Below are 20,651 nucleotides of genomic sequence, written 5' to 3'. Positions count from 1 at the left end.
GTTCCGAGTCCAGGTTAAGCAAACGCTCGGCTCCGACGCCCGGAGCGGCTGTTCCTGAAAGCGGAAGCCTTTTGCTTTCAGCGCCAACACGCCTGGAGTTGGCGTCTGGGGGGGGGAGAGGGGCCCCCATCAGCCGGGCCTGTCCACGCGGGACGTCCATCCTGCCCGGCGTGTGGCCCCGCTGAGGCCAGCCCTGTGCCCGCAGGGCAACTTCCGGCACACCGAGAGCCACAGCCCCGTGTCCCGCGAGGAGCTCATGATGGTGCTGGCCGGCCTGGAGCAGCTGCACATCCGGGCCCTCTTCGCGCAGATCTCCTCGGCCGTCTCCCTGCGCAGGGTGGCGCTCGAGGTGGCCGGCGAGGTGGGCGGGGGGCCTCTGGCCAGCAACGTGGAGCTGTGCATGTGCCCCGCCAGCTACCGCGGCGCCTCCTGCCAGGTGAGGGGGGCGGCCCCCCCCGCATCCCCGCCCTCCTCCCAGCTGCGCGGCCTGCCCTCTGTCCACCCACTGCCCTGTCCAGCCCGCCTGGTCATGGTGGCTAACCACCCGCGCCCGCCCCGCCGTGGAACCGGCCGCCGCCAGCCCTGGGGAGGCGGCCTGTGGCTGGACCCCCATGGACTGCCTGCGTCAGGCTTGCGCAGCTCCTCAGGCAGTGACGGGTGCCAGCTGGGCACGGGCCCTGGGGTGTGCCCCCACCCCTTCTGACCACTGATTCCCCTAGGAATGCGCCCCGGGCCATTACCGGGACATCAAGGGCCTCTTCCTGGGCCGCTGCGTCCCCTGCCAGTGCCACGGCCACTCAGACCGCTGCCTCCCCGGCTCAGGCATCTGCGTGGTAAGCGGCCGGGCAGGGAGGTGTCGCGCTGGCCAGATGCCAGGGGAGACCAGGGCCTCTGGCCCGGGTGTGGGATGTGGCCGCTGGCAAGGGCTGGGGGCGGGGCCTGGCCCGCGGGGGCCGGGCTCACCGCCTGCGGACTGCCGCGCTCCGCCCCAGGGCTGCCAGCACCACACGGAGGGCGACCGCTGTGAGCGCTGCGGGCCCGGCTTCGTGCGCGCTGGGCCCGAGGACCCCGCAGCCCCCTGCGTCAGCTGTCCCTGCCCCCTCTCGGTGCCGTCCAACAAGTAAGCTGCCCGACCGCGCGTCTGCTGTCTGGGGGGGTCAGTGCTCGCCTCTGCAGGGTGCCCGTGCGCTGGCATCGCGGCTCCTGGCCCCGCCCCGTGAGCACGCAGGTGCCACAGGTGGGGGCGCAGGGGGCTCACGACTGCCGCGTCCTTACAGCTTCGCCGTGGGCTGCGTCCTGCGAGGGGGCCGCACGCAGTGTCTCTGCAAACCCGGCTACGCGGGGGCCTCCTGCGAACGGTGAGCCGGAGTGGGGCGTGGGGGATGGGGGCGTCGGGGTGGGGGCGTGGGTCAGACGAGCCGCTGACACCACCCCCCGCAGGTGTGCGCCCGGCTTCTTCGGGAACCCGATGGTGCTGGGCAGCTCGTGCCAGCCCTGCGACTGCAGCGGCAACGGCGACCCCAACATGCTCTTCAGCGACTGCGACCCCCTGACGGGAGCCTGCCGGGGCTGCCTGCGCCACACCACCGGGCCCCGCTGCGAGACCTGCGCCCCCGGCTTCCATGGCAACGCCCTGCTGCCCGGCAACTGCACCCGTAGGCGGGGAGGGGTCGGGGCAGCCCCCCATCGGCAGCCCCCGCTACCCCGGCCAAGCCCAGCACACACGGGGACTCTGGCTTCCGCTGAGGCTGCCCCAGCCGGGCGCTGGCAGACGGTGCCCGCTGAGCCTGGGCTGCAGGGGAGCCGGCAGCAGTGTGGCTGGCAGGGGGCTGGGATGGAGGGGGAGGTGGTGGAAGTGGGGTGCGGGGGGCCCAATGGGGCGGGATGGAGATCTGCACGTAGGACCCGGGGGCAGAAGAGGCCGGCGGGGTCAGCGCCACCGTCCCTGTTGCAGGGTGCGACTGCTCGCTGTGCGGGTCGGAGGGCTGTGACCCCCACACTGGGCGCTGCCTGTGCAAGGCCGGCGTGAAGGGCCAGCACTGTGACCGCTGTCAGGTGGGGCAGCCTGGGTGCCCGTGGGCAGGCGGGCCTTGGTTGTGGGGAGGGGCCTGGCGGCCCAGGCCAGGCAGCCTGTGAACACGGCCCTCTCCCCCCGCAGGAAGGACACTTCGGCTTCGAGAGCTGCGGGGGCTGCCGGCCATGCGCCTGTGGACCAGCCGCTGAGAGCACCGAGTGCCACCCCCAGAGTGGGCAGTGCCGCTGCCGGCCAGGCACAGGGGGGCTCCAGTGCCGCGAGTGTGCTCCCGGCCACTGGGGGCTCCCCGAGCAGGGCTGCCAGCGTGAGTGCGGGCGGGTGGGTGGGGCCCCGGGGCAGGCAGCCCTCGCCCTTGGCTGGCCACTCAGCCTGCTCCTCCTCGCCAGGCTGCCAGTGCCAGGGGGGCCACTGTGACCGGCACACGGGCCGCTGCACGTGCCCCCCCGGGCTCAGCGGGGAGCGCTGTGACGCCTGCAGCCAGCAGCACCAGGTGCCCGTGCCGGGAGCGCCCGGGGGCCACGGCGTCCACTGCGAAGGTGCACCCCCATCCCCGAGTGACCCCACCCATCACCCCAGTCTTCCCTCCACCTGGCGGGCTTGTCCCAGCCACGCTGGCCTGGGGATCCCTCCGTGACCTTGAGCTCTTAGAGTCCCGTGACCCCCCTTTCCCTCCGCTCCCGAGGGGCCCCACGCTGTCTGCACGCTGACCCCAGGGCTCGTGCCGACTTCACTTCCCACTCCTGATCCCTGGGCTCCCCGAGCCCTGCCCCTTGGGTCTCCCCAGCCTCGCTCTGACCCCCGGCCCCCTGCTGGCCTCAGTCTGAAGGCCCCACGCTGACCGTGCCCCCTGCAGTGTGCGACCACTGCGTGGTGCTGCTGCTGGACGAGCTGCAGCGCGCCGGCGCCCTCCTCCCCGCCATCCGCGAGCAGCTGCGCGGCGTCAACGCCAGCTCCGTGGCCTGGGCCCGGCTGCAGCGGCTGGAGGCCTCCGTGGCGGACCTGCAGGTACAGCCCCTCCCGCAAGCCCTGCCCGCTGCCCCAGGCGGGCCCCTGCTTACCGCCCCCTCCCCACAGAGCCAGCTCCGCAGCCCCCCCGGGCCCCCCCGCCATACCCAGCAGCAGCTGGAGGAGCTGGAGCAGCAGAGCGGGAGCCTCGGGCAGGACGCACAGCGGCTGGATGGCCAGGCAGGACCCCGCCCCAGGCGCCCCGGCCCCTCCCCGTCCCGCCTCCCCCGTCGCCCCTCCCAGGACCCCCGCTGCCCCTGCCTGGACGCAGGCCCCAGCCCCCACAGGGGGACTCTGGGCTGATGAGGCGCTGCGTCCACAGGCCACAGGGGCCAGAGCGCAGGCCGGGCGGCTGCTGGACAGCACCGAGGCCACGCTGGGGCGGGTGCAGACGCTGCTGGCGGGCATCCAGGCTGTGGACCGCACCCTGGCAGGTGGGCGCTGGCCTGCGGAGCACGCGGAAAGGTGCTCAGACCACCGGGCGGCGGGCGGGCAGCAGCCGGCTGGGCCCTCACGCCCCTCCCCCACAGAGCTCGCGTCTCAGACAGACCGGCTGGCCCCGGCCAACGCCTCGGCCCCGTCCGGCGAGCAGCTGCGGCGTGTGCTGGCGGAGGTGGAGCGGCTGCTGGCGGAGATGCGGGCACGTGACATGGGGGCCGCGCGGGCGGCCTCTGAGGCCGAGCTGGGCGAGGCCCAGAGATGTGAGTGGCGGGTCCAGCGGGGCGGCGGGGCGGCTGGAGTCCCGGCTGAGGTCAGCACAGAGCGGCGCCACTAGCCCTGGGGAGGCGCTGGGGGCCGGCGGGCACTGGGGTCGCTGCCCGAGTGACCCTCCCCAACCGCCTCCGGCCAGCCCTGGCCCGCGTGCAGGAGCAGCTGACCAGTCGCTGGGAGGGAAACCAGGCGCTGGCCGCACGCACCCAAGAGCAGCTGGCGCGGCACGAGGCAGGCCTCATGGACCTGCGGGAGGCCCTAAACCGGGCGGTGGCCACTACCCGGGAGGCCGAGGAGCTCAATAGCCGCAACCAGGAGCGCCTGGAGGAGGCCCTGGTGAGACCCCACCCCGCCCGCGGCCCCCGGGACCCCCCCCACCCGCTCCTCCTAAGCCGCCCCACCCCCGCCCACCAGCAACGCAGGCAAGAGCTGGCCCGGGACAACGCCACCCTGAGGGCCACGCTGCAGGCCGCCAGCGACACAGTGGCCCAGCTCTCTGAGCTCGTGCTGGGCATGGACCAGGCCAGGGAGGTAAGTGGACGCCCAGGAGGCTGGGGGTCAGGCCCAGTGGCGGGCGGAGTGCCCCGAGGACCCAGACCAGGGGCGGAGGCCCAGGACAGTCCACCAAAGCCCGCCCGCCCCCAGGAGTACGAGCGCCTAGCCGCCAGCCTGGACGGGGCCCGGACGCCACTGCTGGAGAGGATGCGGGCCTTTTCCCCGGCCAGCGGCAAAGTGGACCTGGTGGAGGCTGCCGAGGCCCACGCAAGGCGGCTGGACCAGCTGGCGCTCAACCTGTCCAGGTGTGGACCCCAGGAGGGGGCCGAGGGAGCGGCCAGGCCGGAGGGCCCAGATGCGCCGGAGAGCAGGGACGGCCCAGCCGAGGGCCTCAGGACAAGGGTGGGGAGGCCGGGGCCCAGGTGGCCTGGTCCCAGCACCGTGGGGGGAGGGCTGCGTCCCAGGCCCCACCTGCACCCCTCAAGCCTCCCCGGCTTCCCCGCAGCATCATCCGCGGAGTCAACCAGGACCGCTTCATCCAGCGGGCCATCGAGGCCGCTGACGCCTACAGCAGCATCCTGCGGGCCGTGCAGGCTGCTGAGGGCGCCGCACGCCAGGCACTGCAGCAGGCCAGACAGGCCTGGACGGTGAGGCCAAGCCCCGCCACCCCCGTGGGAGCCCCTGCTCCCGACAGCTGGTGTGAACCGCCCTGTCCCCTCTGCAGACCGTGGTGCAGGGGGGCCTGGCGCCCCAAGCCCAGGAGACGCTGGCCAACAGCAGTGCCCTAGAGGCGGCCGTCCTTGGGGAGCAGCAGAGGCTGGGCCGTGGTGAGTGCAGCTTCGCAGGCCTCGGGCCTGGCACAGGTGGGCCGAGGCTGCTGTCCAGCTCTGCATATGGCCCTGGGGCCCGGCACCGGTCACTGCTCGCTGTGGCCCGTGGTGGCCCCGGGCTGGAGCTGGGGACTGACACGGACCAGCCAGCAACGGGTTACTGTCCTGGGCCGGGAGCCACGGTGGGGTGGGGGCGGCCGGGCGGCCTCTGCGCCAGGCTCTGACCCGAGGATAACTACATTTGTTGTGGGACCTGGAGGCTGCCCAGACTCGGGTTGCTCCAGTGCCTCCCTCTGAGCCACGGGCACTCGTCAGCCTGTCTGTGTGCTGTGGTTGACCCCAGCCAGGAGGCCGACGGGCCCGCAGGGGGGCCTGGGACTCCTCAGCTGAGGCCGCCTCTCCCGCAGCATGGGCAGCCCTGCAGGATGCCGGGACCCAGCTCCGTGATGCACGTGCCAAGCAGGAGCAGCTGGCGGTCCGAGTCCAGGAGGCGCAGGCCATGCTGGCCATGGACACAGGTAGGCCAGGCCCCCCGCCTGCCACCGCCATGTGTGGGGGTCACCGTAGCCAGTGTGGTGAGGGTGGCTCTGCTCTGCTCCGTCCAGGCCTGGGCCAGAGCAGCTAGGCACCCTCCATCTGGGGGACAGATATCAAGCAAAGTAGCCCCATGGGGCAGGAGGCCCTGGAAGGTGGAGATAGCAAAGCAGGGGCAGGGCCAGGCTGCAGGGGTGGCTCCACCCTCAGAGCCAGGGTGCTGGCTCTCGGGAGCACTTCTGGGGTGTCTGGTGTGCACCATGGGAGCAAGGAGGCTAGCGGGACCGAGGCCAGGGTGCGGTTCTGGGGCAGGGAGCAGACCTCATCTGACCAGGCTTGGGGCTCCCCATGGCCAGCTGCAGCCTGGAACACTCCAGCAAGTCCAGCCTGAGGGCCAGGCTCCCAGGAGAGGGCCCAGAGGTGTCAGGCGGCCCAGCTTCGGGCCGAGACCAGTGTGAAGCAGCTGCTCTGGGGGTCTCATGAGCTCCGCGGGGCCTTGAGGTCCCTGTGGCTGGGTGTGCAGGGGGACCTGGTAGGCCTCGAGACCCTGGGAGGGGAGACCAGAGCGGTCCCACCCCTGCTGACCTGGCCTTCCGTCACCACAGACGAGACGAGCAAGAAGATCGCCCACGCCAAGGCCGTGGCCACTGAAGCCCAGGAAACAGCCGCGCGTGTGCAGGGCCAGCTGCGGGACATGCAGCAGCAGGTGGACCAGTGGCAGGGCCAGTACGGGGGTCTTCGGAGCCAGGACCTGGGCCAGGTGGTGCTTGACGCTGGCCGCTCAGGTCAGTCTCTGGCCTGACGCCCCCAGGGCGGGCGGGCAGGGTGGGGGGGGTGGCTGGGCTCTCAGGGCTGTCCACTCCCCTCCTCAGTGTCCAGCCTGGAAAAGACGCTGCCGCAGCTGCTGGCCAAGCTGAGTGTCCTGGAGCACCGCGGGGCGCACAATGCCAGCCAGGCACTGTCTGCCAGCATCAGCCGTGTGCGGGAGCTCATTGCCCAGGCCCGCGGGGCGGCCAGCAAGGTGGGCACAGGCGTCGTGGAGGTGGGTGTCTGGGAGGCCGGGCGGGGCTGACCAGCCGTGCACCCCCCACGCAGGTCAAGGTGCCCATGAAGTTCAACGGGACCTCAGGGGTGCGGCTGCGTGCCCCGCGGGACCTGGCTGACCTCGCTGCCTACACTGCCCTCAAGTTCTATCTGCAGAGGCCAAAGCCAGCGCCTGGCCAGGCGGCTGGCGACCAGTTTGTGCTGTACTTGGGGAGCCGCCAGGTACCGGGCGGGCTGGGCGGGAGTGGGGGCAGGTGGCAGCACACGCGGTGGAGGGGCAGCTGACCCATGAGACGCCCGCACGCAGGCAGCCGGGGACTACATGGGCGTGGCTCTGCGGGACCAGAGGGTGCACTGGGTGTACCGCCTGGGCGGGGCGGGCCCGGCCACCCTCAGCATCGACGAGGACATCGGAGAGCAGTTCGCAACTGTCAGCATGGACAGGTGGGAGGCCAGCCCATGGTGCCAGCCGGCCAGCCCCCCTGGCCCGGCCGCCCCTCACCCGCCCTCCGTCCTCAGGACCCTGCAGTTCGGCCACATGTCCGTCACGGTGGAGAAGCAGACCATCCACGAGATCAAGGGTGACACCGTGGCCCCGGGGGATGAGGGGCTGCTCAGCCTGCGGCCGGATGACTTCGTCTTCTATGTGGGGGGCTACCCCAGGAACTTCACGGTGAGCTGGTCCAGCGGGTGCGCATGCCTGCCAGACTCTGACCACGCCTGCCCTGCCCTGCCCTGCCCTGATCCCCAGAGCCAGACCCCTGGCCGGCCCTTGGCGCCCACTGGGCAGCCCCGTGCCCTCGCCAGGGAGCAGAGCCTTGGTGTCCAGCTGCAGTCCCGCCCCCCACCCCCGCTCGTCCTGGGAGGGAGCTGCCCTGACCAGCTGTGCCCACAGCCCCCCAAGCCCCTCGATTTGCCGTGCTACCGGGGCTGCATTGAGATGGGCACGCTCAATGAGGAGGTCATTAGCCTCTACAACTTCGAGGAGACCTTCCAGCTCGACACGGCGGCGGACAAGCCCTGTGCGCGGTAGGTGCAGCCCTGCGGCCGCCCCCGGCTCCCCGCCGCCGCCCGCGGCTGACCGCCGCCCGCCGCCCTGCAGCTCCAAGTCCACCGGTGACCCCTGGCTGACAGACGGGTCGTACCTGGATGGCTCTGGCTTCGCCCGCATCAGCGTGGAGAGTCAGATGAGCAACGCCAGGCGCTTTGAGCAGGAGCTGCGGCTGGTGTCCTCCCGCGGGATCCTCTTCTTCCTGCAGCACCAGGCACGTGCCCGCGGCCCGGCCCCACGCGCGGCCCCGCCCCCCGCGCGGCCGCTCGCCCCGCCCCCGCCCCCGCTCGCCGCGGCCCCGGCCCCGCCCACCCCATGCGTCGCCGCCCCGCCCGCTCCACTAGTCCCGGCCCCGCCCGCCCACTAGCCCCGGCCCCGCCCACCCCACTCGCCCCCGCGGCCCCGCCCACCCAGCTCGCCCCGCCCCGCGGCCCCGCCCGCCCAGCTCGCCCCGCCCCGCGGCCCCGCCCCCTCACCTGCAGCCCTGACGCAGGGCCAGTACCTGTGCCTGGCGGTGCGCGCGGGCCAGCTCCAGCTGCTCTACGACTTCGGCGCGGGCCCGCAGGAGGCCGTCCCCTTGCAGCCGCCGCCGCCCCTGACCGCGGCCAGCAAGGCGGTGAGGCGCAGGGCCGGGGGAGCTGGGGGCCGGGCCGGGCGGGGGCGGGCACGGCGCCCCCTGAAGCCCCGTGCGGCCCCAGATCCAGGTGTTCCTGCTGCTGGGGGGCAGCCGCAAGCGCGTGCTGGTGCGCGTGGAGCGGGCCACGGTGTTCAGCGTGGAGCAGGACAACTCGCTGGAGCTGGCCGACGCCTACTACCTGGGGGGCGCGCCGCCCGACCAGCTGCCCGCCAGGTGAGCCGCGCCCGCCGGGGGGGCGGGGGTCTGGGGAGGCGGCCCTGACGCTTGACCCCCGCAGCCTGCGGCGGCTCTTCCCCTCGGGCGGCTCGGTGCGCGGCTGCGTCAAGGGCATCAAGACGCTGGGCAAATACGTGGACCTCAAGAGGCTGAACACCACGGGCATCAGCTTCGGCTGCACCGCCGACCTGCTGGTGAGCCCCGCGCCCCCGCCGCGCCCCCGCCGCGCGCCCCCGCCGCCCGCCGCGCCCCCCGCCGCCCGGCCCAAACCTGCCCCCCGCGCCCTCCCGCAGGTGGAGCGCGCCGCGACGTTCCACGGCCACGGCCTCCTGCCCCTGCCGCTCCGCGACGCGCCGCCGCTCTCGGCGCACGTGTACTCGGGCTTCGGCTTCCGCAGCGCGCAGGCCAGCGGCCAGCTCTACTCCCGCGCCTCCCCGGTGCGTGCGCGCGGCCGGCCCGGCGGGAGGGGCGGCTGCGCCGGCACCCGCTGACCTGGCTGTGCCCCCCAGGACGGGCCCTGTGAGGTGTCCCTGCAGCAGGGCCGGGTGACGCTCAGGCTCCTGAGGACCGAGGTGAAAACTCGAGGGGGCTTTGCTGACGGTGCCCCCCACTACGTGGCCTTCTACAGCAACGCCACAGGGTGAGCTGGTCCCGGCGCGGGCGGGCGGGCGCCAGTGGTGGGTGCAGGGCTGGAGAAGGCTGCTTCCCCTCAGGGTCTGGCTCTACGTGGATGACCAGCTTCAGCAAATGAAGCCCCACCAGGGGCCGCCGCCCCGGCCCCAGCCCCAGCCGGAGGAGCCCCCTCGACTGCTCCTGGGCGGCTTCGGTGAGTCCGGCACCTCCCGCCACGTCCACAACTTCAGCGGCTGCATCAGCAACGTTTTTGTGCAGCGGTGAGCTGGGATGGGGTGCGTGGGTGGGGCGGCAGCGGGGAGGGGGCACCCCTTGCTGACTGCTGCCGCCCCGCAGGCTCCACGGGCCTCAGCGCGTGTTCGACCTGCAGCAGAGCATGGGCAGCGGCGTCAACGTGAGCTCTGGCTGCGCCCCCAGCGCTCGGGCCTTGGAGCCGCCCCCTCAAGGACTTCGGGCCGCAGCAGCTCGGAAGGTGGGTCCGGGGGGTGTGGGGGCACAGCAGGAGGTGGGCAGGAAGGGCCCGCACACACCCATGCGTCCCTTCCACCGCCCCAGGCCTCTCGCCGGAGCCGCCAGCCCACAGACCCGGCCTGCACCTCGCCTGGGCCGCTCAGGGCCATCCCAGAAGCCTACCAGTTTGGCGGCGCCCCGTCCAGTCACCTGGAGTTCGCAGTCCCCAGGCACTGGTAGGGCTGGGTAGGGTAGGGCAGGGCGGGCTGGGTGGGGGCAGGGGCCGCCCAGACTGACATCCCGCTGGCTTCCAGGGCCCACCTCTCCTTGCTTGTCCGCCCTCGATCCCCTCGAGGGCTGCTGGTCCCGCCGCCCCCCCAGAAAGCCGGCACCCCCTCCCTAGTTCTCTTCCTGAGCCACAGACACTTCGTGGCTCAGGTGGAAGGCCCTGGGCCCCAGCCTCGCGTCCAGAGCCGCCAGCGCGCGCGGGCCGGCCGGTGGCACACGGTGAGTGAGGGCCGGGAGGGGACCCAGGTGGGCCCGCGGCCTCCGCCCTGACCGCCCTCCCCGCCCCAGGTGTCCGTGCGATGGGGGAAGAATCAGCTCCAGCTGGCAGTGGACGGGGTCCAAGTCCTGGCCCAGGCCGCGCCCGGCCAGCAGCCCCGAAGAGCAGAGGAAGCCCACCCGCACTCGCTCTTTGTGGGAGGGGCGCCCGCCCGCCGCCCCCCACTCCCGGTGAGGACCGTCTCCCCAGCACTGCCCCGGGTCGGGAGTCTCCCTCCTCGGCGCCCGGGCCTGACCCCACGCCGCCCGTCTGACCCTGCAGGTGGCCCATGGCCCGGGGTTCACTGGCTGTGTGAAGAGGCTGAGATTGGATGGGCGGCCCCTGGGGGCCCCCAGGCGGATGGCAGGGGTCACTCCGTGCTTCTCAGCCCCCCTGGAGAAGGGCCTGTTCTTCACAGGCAGCGGGGGTGTCCTCAGTCTAGGTCTGTCTGGTGCTGGGGGCCGGGTGGGGGGGCGGGGCGGCGCCCCAGCCTAGTGTCCTCCCCTCACGGCCCCTCCCCGCAGCCCTCCCTGGGGTCACGCTGCCTGCCGTGGGCCTGGAGCTCGAGGTTCGGCCCCAGATGGCCACTGGTCTCCTCCTGCACCTGGGCCAGACCCAGGCACCCCCCTACCTGCAGCTGCAGCTGCAGGACAAGCAGGTAAGCCCGGAGCAGCCCAGGGCAGCCAGCCTCCCGCCTCGGCTGGCAGGCCCTCCTGACCACCCCCCCCCCAGGTCCTGCTGCGGGTGGACGACGGCGAAGGCGCGCTCTCCACCTGGGTGACACGCCCCGCGGCGCTGTGCGACGGGCAGTGGCACCGGCTGGCAGGTGAGCAGAGTCCCCTGGCCACGCCCGCCCTCCGCGGAGCAGGGGACTGTGCGGGGCGCAGAGGGAGGGGCCCTTGCGGGGCAGCCACGGGAGCCTGTGCCCACAGTGACCAGAGAAGGACGCGAGCTGCATCTGGAGGTGGACGTGCAGCGCAACGGCACGCGGGGCCTCCTGCCCGTGGCCTCCACCCCCGCGCGGGCACCTCTGCACCTTGGGGGCCTGCCAGGTGAGTGTGGCTTCAGCCTGCAGGGGGAGCCACCCCTTGGGGACCAGGCCTGAGGCCCGGCTCTGAGGCACCCGTGGGACACTGGCCCGGCTCCAACCCACCTCCCTCCTCTTCCCCTGCGCCCCAGAGCCCACAGATGACGCGCCGGCCTGGACGCACCTCGGCCTCCCCCCTTCCGCGGCTGCGTGAGGAACTTGGTGGTGAACGGGTCCCCCGTCTCCTGGCCTCACGCCACGAGCATCCAGGGGGCCGTGGGGACCGGCGGCTGCCCGGCCCATAGCGCGGCTGCCCCAGCCCGCGTCCCAGCCGCGCGTCCAGCGAGGAAGACGGACCTTGTGTCTGGAGCCGGCTCAGAGTCCGCCTTTTGTGACCAGTTTTCCCCTCCTACGCTTTCGGCGTCACTGAATTAAAACTAAACTGAAAGCGCGGCCTGTGTCCACCCGAGCGCGGGCTCTGACGGAAGGAACAGGGAGGCGGGGGGGCCCAGGGGGGCACGCGGGAAGCCAGAGCTGGCAGGTAAGACTTTATTTAGGGGTGCGCGGCGGCGGGGACGCAGGGCAGCGGGCCGCAGACCTAGTCCAGGCTCATGTCCTCCTCCTCGTCCTTCTTGTCCTTCCCGCCGCCCTCCTGCTCGGGCCTGGCGCTGTCCTGCATGGCTTTGGCAAACGCTTCCACATCTGCAAGGCACGCCCAGAGTGAGGTGGCCCCCGGGGCCGGCCAGCAGGAGCCAGACCCGAGCTCTGGGCGGCCCGCGGCGGGTACTTACCGCCCTTGTTGGCGGCCTCCACAGCCTCCGCAGGCAAGCCGAACTGGCACATGAGGGGGCCCAGCTGCCCCGAGGCCAAGGCTGCACTGAACATGCCCAAGGCCTGCAAGGCAGAGCCAGAGACCGAGTCCACGCGAGGCCCACCTGGGCAGGCGGGCGCGGGGCGGGCGCGGGGCCTACCTGCTGGAACTGGGGCGAGGTCAGCGTGTTCTGGATCTCCTCCGCCGTCTGGGGCAGCGACTCTCCCGAGGGCAGGTAGGGCAGCAGGCGCTCCTGCACGTCCGCGTTGGCGAGGATGGGCGCCATGATCTCGGGGGTCAGCACGCTGGCCAGGTCCACTAGGGTGCAAGCGCAGGCCTCAGGCCTCGAGGGCAGGCAGCACCAGATCCCGGTGGCGAAGCTGGGCATGGCCGGGAGGGGGGCACAGGGCAGGAGCACCCCCAGCCAGGCGCTGTGGGGCGTTACCTTGCTGGCCGCCGCCTGGCCCGGCTGGCACGTTCATGGTGGCCAGGATGCTCTGCAGGTCGCTCAGCTGGATGGGCTGGGTGGGGCTGGCGGCCGTGCTGGCTCCGCTGCCCGAGCTGGGCGCAGGGCTGGGGCTGGTCGCAGAAGCAGCTGCTGGAGCAGAAGGGGCGGGGGTGGCACGCGCGGAAGAGGCAGTGGAAGACGGGGTGACCGCTGCCGACTGGCTCCGAGAGCTGGAAGAGTGAGGGGGCGCTAGAACGGCCAGGCATCCAGAGAGGCGCCCGGGACACGCCCATCCTGCCCCAAAGGGCCTCGCCGGACACTAGGGAAGAGCCCGGACCCCTGGAGCCACCTGTCCTGCCGCATCTCCGGGGAGGCGAGGATGCCAGAGGGGGCACCACGCGTCCAGGCTCACCTGGACGAAGAGCTGCTCGCCGGAGGACCCCCGCTGCCCAGTAAGCTGGCCAGGCCCGGCCCAGTCAAGGCCCCTAGCCCGCCTAGGAACAAGGAGACCACGGTTCAGCTGGCAAGGCCATCTGGAGGGTGACCCTCCTTCCGGTGGAGATACGCACGGGGGGGGGGGGGGTGGCTCGGACTGCAACGCCCACTGGCTTAGTCTCCACGTCAGGTCCCTTCCCTTCCCCTCCCCCTGGTCATCGGTCCGCGGCAAGACACCAACCCAGCCCAGGACGAGACAGCGTTCTCGGCGTGCACGTGACACCCCGCCCACTCCGGGGAGGCGGCCCTAGGCTGGCATCCCCAGGGGGAGCCCAGCCCTGGAAGGGGGCGGTGCGGGGACAGTGCAGGGGCAGGCTGGCGCGGCCAGCGCGTTACCTAGGCCTCCGAGGCCGGCGGGCCCGATGAGCTGCATGAGCTGGCTGTGGCTCATGTTCCCCAGCAGGCTCTGGAGACCGCCCTCCCCTGGAAGACAGGCGTGCACGCACGGCTCCCACCATGCCCAGCTGACCCCCACCACGGTGCCTGGCAGCTGCGGCCTGAGGCTCACGAGTGGAGACCAAGTGGCGGGGGTCCTGACTGGGAACCTAACCCCCGCTCCGTCAGGGGTCCGAGCCCCACAGCACCTGCTCCGACCCCCCGGCACCCACAGGAGGGCCACGTTACCACCCAGTGCTGAGAGCTCGTGGCCGCCGCCGCCGCTGGCCCCCAGGGCACCAGGCATCGGGGGGTTGTTGAGATACTCGTTGACCTTGCGGCAGTGCTCCTCGTCCTGGTCAGTCTTGGGCTCCTGCGGGCGAGGACACGGCAACAGCCACAGCTGAGAAGCCCACGGCACCGACCTGGTCACCCACTGGCTGCGCCCCTCGCGATGGGGCCCTCAACATGCACAGGAGGCCCCATGGTCCAGGACACGCCGCGTCCCAAGCCGAGTCCTGCGATGCCAGCCCCAGGCTGCCCACGGGGCTGGGGACAGCAGCGAGCACGGCAGGCGGGGGCGGTGGACGGTGGGGGTGAGATTAGGGGCGGCTCATCAGACCCAGAACAATGAGGCAAAGCACCCAACTCAGTCCTCCCAGACTCACTGCCATGCATCGGGTGCCTGCAGGGCACAGCCAGGCCACAGGGCAAGAGTGGCAGGCGACACTGAGGCCGCAGACCAAGGGCCCCAACTGAATTTGCAAATAAAGTTTTCTTGGGACAGGACAGAGCCTGGGGCTGCCCTCCGCGGTCCACACACCAACACCGCAGAGGCCATGCCAGCCCCCAAAGGGCACGCTCTCCCACTCGGCTCTTGAGCGGGGGGGGGGGGGGGGGGGGGGGGGCGGGGCTGCGGGGGGCAGGGTCACCAGGACCAAGGCCAAGGCACAGGCATCCCTCCAACCCCAGGAGGTCAGCGCGCACGTCCTCTCACACATTTGCACGTGGTCGTTCTTCACACCGTGCCGCACACTACAGAGTCAGGCCTGACAACCCCCAGCAGCTGACGCCAGAATGGCACTGTCCCCCGAGACCCCCACACAGCACTGGGCAACAGCAAGTCTCAGAAAAGCTGGGGGAGGACGTCCTTTCCATAAAAAAATGCAGGGAGACACGTGGGGTCACCCCTGCTGCTGCTCTAGGGACCCTGCAACCTTCGGGTGGTCCTGGGAGCCGCGTGCTGGCTGGGGCGCTGACAAGGGCCCGGACACCAGACGGGACCCACCACCTGGTATGTGGAGCAAACTCCCCTGTCAGGAAAACCAGTTTCTGACCTAAATTTCCAGTAACGCAAAAGCAAACAAGCCACAAGCAGCGCCTCCCGCCTACCTGCATCCAGAAGAAGAGGCGCTTGGACCCCGCCTTGAACTTGAGCACGTAGACCCTCCCGCTGGGGCACTGGGGCACGCGCTTGAACTCGCAGTCGTCGGGGAAGATGATCAGGTCCTGCAGAGACACACAGGGCCTGCGCTGTGCCTGAGCCGCGCGCCCACCCCACAGGGGCACCCCACAAAGGGGGTAGTGGAAATGGCTCAGGGCCCCAAAGAAGGGGGTTTCTCGGCTCTTAAAGAACGTTTGATATTTGGGGAGCAACGCTCAGGGGGGAGGTGTCAACTGGGCGGGCTCCCAAACCTGATCCCACGATCACGCTCTGTGACGCCCCATGACAAAGCAGGGGACTCCCACGCTCCCCCGATCCTGGGCACCCAGTCCTCAAGGGTCCAGGTGGACCCTGCCAGGAGAGGCGATGTGGCCTCCAGGCCAGCAAGAGCCCAGGGAAGCGGCGCGGGCAGCGGCACCGCGCACCCCGGCCGGCCCCGGGGTGAGGGCCGGAGGCCCAAGCCGGGGCTCAGGCAACACTCACATCTTCCACGTTCCCCGACGTCCTGTCCTTCCAGCAGAAGTGGATGAGGGAGTCGTCCGTCTGCTGGATGTACACCAGCCCTTTCCGCTTATCGGGGGTGACGGTGGTGCCCTTCAGCGACATCTTCCCGGCCCGGAACTCCACCAGGTACTTGTTGGAGGCGCCGCGGGAGCCCGGCACCAGGCTGGGGAACAGCGCGCCCGACGTCGTCATCCTGAAAGCGGGGGCAGCGCAGCGCGTCAGCCCGCGGGCCCGGCCCCCGCCCCCCAGCCCCGCCCCCCCGGGGAGCCCCGCTCCCACCAGGAACCCCCCGCGCCCCCCCGCCCCCCCGGGCCCGCCCGCCGGAGTCCGCTCCTGGGGCCCGGCCGGGGCCGCCGCGTCTCAGGTTTCTCAGCAGAGTCTCCCCGCGCCGCCCGGGCCGCGGCCGCGAGAGCCGGAGCCTCCCGGGACGGTGCGGCCCGGCCTGCCCAGCGCGGCCCCCGCCGCCCCCGCCCCCGGGGCCCCCCCCCCCCCCCCCCCCCCCCCCCGGCGCCCCCGCACCTGGCCCGCGCCGAGACTCGGCCGAGAGGCGCCGCTCGGACTCGCTCTTCCTCCTCGGCGCCTGCCGGGCCCCGCCGGAAGCCGCCTCTTGCCCCGCCCCGCGCGCCGCTCTCGCTGCCGATTGGCCCCCATCAGGCAGGACCCTGGCCCCGGCCCGCGAGCGATTGGCAGAGGCGCCCGTCCATCAGCCCTCGCCTCCCGCCCCCGCGCCTCGGCTCCCTTCCGGCGGAAGCGCGGGCCAGAGCGGCCCCTATTGTTGCTGTGTCATAGGGGCGCGGCGGCGGCCCCTGGCGGCGGCGCCGGGAATGGCGGCCGGCGCGCCTGCGGGGCGCGGGGCGGGCGCCCCCGAGCGCCAGGCGGGGTCACCTCGGAGCGCCCGGCAGGGGCGCAGGCTCGCTGGGCCGTCCCCGAGGGGGTCGGGTTTACGGCCGCGGCGAGACGCCGGCCCCAGCGTGGGGCAGTCGGGGGCCGGGAGGCCGGCGGCACCCCGGGGGGCTCGCGGGCGGGGCGGGGGCTCGCCGCCCCCCGGCTGGGTCGTGATCCCCAGCGCGGAGCTGGTTCCCGGGGGGCGTCGCCCACGTCGGCGAGCGGGGCCCGCTCCGCGCGTCCTGACCGCTCCGAAGCGCCTCACTGCAGGCCGACGCGGTGGACGTCGGGCGCCGGCGGGCCTGGGCCTCGGCGCCAGCGGGGGGCTGCAGGGCCGTCACCCCGCGCCGCGCCCCCCCCCCCCGCCGCGCCCCGGCCCCCCAGCTGCGCCTCCGCTCCCACGCGCGGGGGCCCGCGCCCTGCGTCTCCTGCGCGTGGATCCTTCAGGACACCGCACCCCTGTACCCCGCAAACCGCCCGGATTGCGCCTTCCGCGGTCAGATGGGGCCGGGCCGCCCCCGGACCCCACAGCCCCGCCGGCTCTTCGCCCGTTCACGGGCCACTGCTTGCCTTTGGTTCTTTTAAAGCTTTTTAAGACTGATTTATTTATGTGCGTGTAGAAGAGCTGGGGTGCAGGCCAGAGGTGCGGGGGTGAGAGACGCACCAGAGACAGTGGGGAGCAGGACAGGCGCTGCCGGAAACCCCCTGCTGAGGGGAGCAGCGGAGGCAGGAGGGGTCTGCCGTGCCGTGTGGGTCGCCCCCTGGCGGGGCTGGCACCGTGGAGGGCTTGCTGGCGCTGTCCCCAACCGCGCGCCCGGGAGGCCCTGTTTGCTTCTCGATGCCGCGCCCGGGCGCGGAGCGGGCGCTGAACGCCCTTGCACCGCTGGCTCCCTCCAGGGCCTGTGCCCCGCCGGGCTCCTCCCCGCGGCTCTGACCGCAGAGGCTGGCCGGTGGGTCACGCCTGCCTCCTGTCCTCTGGTGCTCGGTCGGTGCCTCTCGGCTGTGACCTCTGGCTCCCCGAAGATGCGAGGGTCTGATTTGCGTTTATAGCAGCTCAAGCACAATAACAAAACTCCCCTTACAGCTATCCCTGTTGTGACCACAAAACCGCGTCCTCTTGGTCGTCACCCCAGAACACGGCCTGAGCACGCCCTGGCCTCCCCCAGGCAGAAAGCAGGCGCAGGAGCCAAGGCTGTGGCTACTAACACCATCTGTAAGACTAATCTTTTAAGTCTGTCTCAAATCGCGAGGCAAGCAGAGAGTACCTGCCCCGATTTCCCGTGGGCGGGGGCCGCTGCCCTCAGGCCTGCCTTCACTTCCCCAGGCGGCTTCTCGTTCCTGCGGGGTGTCAGGCACGGAGCCGGGCGCAAGCCCCCCCACGGCCGTTTGTCAGGGAAGGCCTTCGCCGTTGGAGGGAAGAGTCGCCAGGTAGACGTGTTCTGGGCCGCGGGCTGGCTCCCACGGGCGCGGCCACCTGCCCACCTGGCCGCCACGGCCCGAGCCCCTGCCACCCCCGTGGCTGTGCCTTGTCTCCGCCTGCTGGGTTCGGGGTTCGGGGTTCACTGTCTTCGTCTTTCGAAAGCCTGACGGCAGCGTGGGTCCGAGTGGATCTGCGCACCCCTTGGCTGGAGTTGGCTGAGACTTAAGATGTGCATGTTCATGTCTTTCATCACATTGGGGAGTTTTCAGAGATCGTTTTTCCAAATAGCCTCTCCGTTCCCTCCTCGCGCTCTGCCTTGGGGCTCTGGGGTGCGCAGCTGGTCTGTCGGGGGTGCCCTGCAGTTTCCTGACTCCATTTGCTTTTTTCAGTCTTTTTCTCTTTCTGCTGCGCAGACACCACTTCCGCGGCCCCGCCTTCCAGGTCTCCGAGCTTCCTGCGCCGCTCAGATCTGCTTAGGGTTAGGGTTAGGTTTGTTCATTCCAGTCAATTCTATGTTTTAGCGGCAACATTTTTCTTTCACTTCCTTTTAGGTTTTGTGTCTCTTCATGGATACTTCCCTTGGTAGATGTTTTTTCCTGACTTCCCTCACACCCTCCGTGGCTGTCTGAGCCCCTTTGTTATTTCAGTCTGGCCGGTGGAGGTGCCATTAGGGCTTTTCCGGAGAGTTTCTCAATTTTTTCTTAATATTCCCGTTTCTTTGTAGGCTTTGTGGAATTTTACTGAACAATGGTATTTAAATTTAATAATGTGGTGACTGGAAATCAGATGCTCCCCCGCCCCGGAAGCTGCTAGAGGTTGGTTTCTCCTTGTTGTTGGGCTTCCTGCTGCTGCAGCCACCCCTGTGCCCAGACTGCCGAGGTGCAAGCTCAGTCCTCTCGGGAGGCCTCCCAGGCCCTTCCTGGGGCATATGTGGTCGCTTTCTAATCTTCCTTCTACAATTATTTTTGAGTGACGGTCTTTAATGTCTGACTCCCACAGGGGAAAAGAGAAAAGTGATGGGGGGCGGTGGGGGGGAGGGCACTGGCCCGTTAAATTCCCTGCAGTCACCTCACCTGAGCGGGAGGGGCAGTCAACCATGGGCCAGGTGTGGCCACGATGACCACCCACCTCTTTGTCTGCTCTCGGTGACCAGAGCGGCCACCAGCCATGGGAGCACAGGACCCCTCGCTCCTCGCGCCTCCCGCGCTGCGTCCCATCTGGCCCAGGGACATGCGTGAGGCCGCCTGCAGGGGCGAGGGGCGGGGCGGGGCTGAGAGTGGACATGGACCGAAAGGGACCACAGTCCAGGGTCCAAGACTTGGCTCGGGGTGCAGGCCTTCTGGGGACCCCAGAGCTCCAGGGCCGTGAGAGCAGGCAGACTCCAGCATGCAGCGCTGCAGGCCGGGCCAGGGCCTGGTGCTTCTACTCGGCCATCTTCCCAGAGACCTCTGCACCCCGGCCCTGCCGTCTCCACGGTCCTGCTGCTCTGGGGCTGGTGTTCTGAGACCTCCGTGGGCAGCCTCCCCACCCACCTGTCCCCGCCACGAGCACCATCCCTTCATGTCCCGTCGCGGGGGGCACGCCTCGCACTGAACATGCTCACTGCCCCGCGGCCAGCTGCTGAAGGACATCTTCCTGCTCTGCGTCCTGGCCACAGTGGGCGCTGCCGCGACAGATGTCGAGCCACCCTGGAAGATGCGTCCTCGGCTCCTGCGGTCAATCCCGGGCCGTTGCTGTCGGCCACCTGGGGCCCAGCCTGCGGCCCCTCCAGAGCGAGGTCCTTGCTGGGAGCCCACGTCTGGAAAGCAGCAAGGCCCATTTTGGTCCTGTCCTTTATCCCTTTCAGAGACATGCAGTATTTTGGAGGGTTCTGTTTAGGGGGCAGCCTGCACGGGGAAAGTGCTGGGGTGCCCACAAGGGCCCAGGGCCTGCCTCTCCACTGCTTCCTTGTGACCGGGGCCACAGCCAGCGCAGTGCCCGACACCTGCGGCTGCTCCATCTGCTAGTGCCGGTGTGCCTGGCGGCCCTGCTTCACTTGGTGCCGGGGCTGAGATGCCTGTCTGGCCAGATGGCTCTAGCACACCCGCAGGCCTCGATGCCCAGGGCAAAATCAAATGCCAACGCCTGGGGCACAAGCACTTTCCTTTGTGCCCCCAAAGTCCATCCCCACGGACAGCAGCATTCAAAAGGCACCCCGTCCTTAAACCAAAGCCACCCTGGCCGGAAGGAGTGGTGAGCGGGCACCCGGTCCTCTCCCTGTGGGCCACTTCTCAGTCATGAAAAGCTCCCTTTGAGGGCCAGTCAGCAGGGACAGCGCCGAGGGCCCGCCTCAGGGGCTTCTGAGTGTTGGCCCTGCAGGACCAGAAGTTTCAGTGTTGTCAGTCACAATCAGTGACTTTGCAAAGGCGACATGTCGTCCGCCGGGACTTCTGGAGCAGGCGTGGCCGCTGCTTGGTGACAAGCCCTGACCCCGGCCTTGGGGCAGGCGGGCGCGTTACCCAAGGCACCGAGATGGAGCTGTGAGGGTGAAACGGGGCTGGCTGCTGAGAGCCCAAAGGCCAGACAAAGGCTGCAGTGGAGGCTCAGCAGTGGGGAGCGACAGCACCCGAGGACGGTGCCCCGTGGAGGGCAGGGCAGTCTGTGGGTCTCCTCCGTGCACAGCTGCGGGGACCCCAGGCTCCGGGAACAACCCCCACGGATGTAGCTTACAAGCAGGGGAGATAAAGAGCTCACTGTGGCCGCAGTGGTGGCTGCCTCACCCAGAGAGCGTCCAGTGTTTAGATGTAAGGAGAGCACCAGTCACCTGCCAACAGGCTGGCCGGCACTGGCCAGCAGGGACGGTCACCACTGGTCATCAGGAGGCGGGGCCAGAGAGACCCAGTGTTCCCAGCTCTGTGTGAGTTGTTGGGTGACCCCAGGCCCAGGGCCCGCGTCCCGGTCTCAGCAAGGTCTTCAGCTTTTCTTCCTTCCTGTGAGGTCGGCTGTTGGTCCCCTTGCTCTCCTTGGAGGCCAGGAAGGGAGTCTCCTCGGCTCCCTCCACCCCACATCCTCTTTCAG

The 20,651-nt window shown here is 70.7% G+C and overlaps 2 protein-coding genes across 2 annotated transcripts in view; one reads left to right on the top strand and one right to left on the bottom strand.

The window, feature by feature from the left end:
- Positions 1–11,694, top strand: part of LAMA5 (laminin subunit alpha 5) — a 35,881-nt gene extending 24,187 nt beyond the window's left edge. The window contains 40 exon segments of the mRNA XM_037501658.1: positions 206–436; positions 720–833; positions 993–1,120; positions 1,278–1,358; positions 1,441–1,655; positions 1,955–2,055; positions 2,159–2,339; positions 2,422–2,571; positions 2,889–3,040; positions 3,110–3,220; positions 3,363–3,474; positions 3,571–3,741; positions 3,891–4,087; positions 4,166–4,282; positions 4,397–4,551; positions 4,752–4,893; positions 4,971–5,073; positions 5,484–5,594; positions 6,216–6,395; positions 6,483–6,631; positions 6,706–6,876; positions 6,962–7,098; positions 7,174–7,327; positions 7,550–7,683; positions 7,757–7,919; positions 8,199–8,321; positions 8,404–8,555; positions 8,620–8,752; positions 8,852–8,995; positions 9,068–9,198; positions 9,272–9,451; positions 9,528–9,663; positions 9,747–9,877; positions 9,956–10,148; positions 10,218–10,376; positions 10,468–10,627; positions 10,710–10,843; positions 10,918–11,011; positions 11,118–11,237; positions 11,365–11,694. Coding sequence (XP_037357555.1) covers positions 206–436; positions 720–833; positions 993–1,120; positions 1,278–1,358; positions 1,441–1,655; positions 1,955–2,055; positions 2,159–2,339; positions 2,422–2,571; positions 2,889–3,040; positions 3,110–3,220; positions 3,363–3,474; positions 3,571–3,741; positions 3,891–4,087; positions 4,166–4,282; positions 4,397–4,551; positions 4,752–4,893; positions 4,971–5,073; positions 5,484–5,594; positions 6,216–6,395; positions 6,483–6,631; positions 6,706–6,876; positions 6,962–7,098; positions 7,174–7,327; positions 7,550–7,683; positions 7,757–7,919; positions 8,199–8,321; positions 8,404–8,555; positions 8,620–8,752; positions 8,852–8,995; positions 9,068–9,198; positions 9,272–9,451; positions 9,528–9,663; positions 9,747–9,877; positions 9,956–10,148; positions 10,218–10,376; positions 10,468–10,627; positions 10,710–10,843; positions 10,918–11,011; positions 11,118–11,237; positions 11,365–11,426 — 5,712 coding nt within the window. The 3' untranslated portion in view covers positions 11,427–11,694.
- ADRM1 (ADRM1 26S proteasome ubiquitin receptor) lies at positions 11,555–15,870 on the bottom strand. Its single transcript, XM_037501114.2, has 10 exons — positions 15,809–15,870; positions 15,269–15,482; positions 14,734–14,850; positions 13,591–13,714; positions 13,303–13,389; positions 12,884–12,965; positions 12,469–12,701; positions 12,184–12,341; positions 12,004–12,106; positions 11,555–11,914 (listed from the first exon to the last, which is right to left on the bottom strand). The coding sequence occupies exons 2-10, from the start codon at positions 15,479–15,481 to the stop codon at positions 11,811–11,813; spliced, it is 1,221 nt and encodes a 406-aa protein (XP_037357011.1). The 5' UTR covers position 15,482; positions 15,809–15,870; the 3' UTR covers positions 11,555–11,810.
- Between the last annotated feature and the right edge of the window lie 4,781 nt (positions 15,871–20,651).

This window comes from Talpa occidentalis, unplaced genomic scaffold (assembly GCF_014898055.3).
Source record: "Talpa occidentalis isolate TD23 unplaced genomic scaffold, MPIMG_talOcc4v2.1 talOcc4.10, whole genome shotgun sequence".
Taxonomy (NCBI): domain Eukaryota; kingdom Metazoa; phylum Chordata; class Mammalia; order Eulipotyphla; family Talpidae; genus Talpa; species Talpa occidentalis.
Note: the sequence above shows the minus strand (reverse complement) of the source record. Positions and strands in the feature narration are given on the sequence as shown.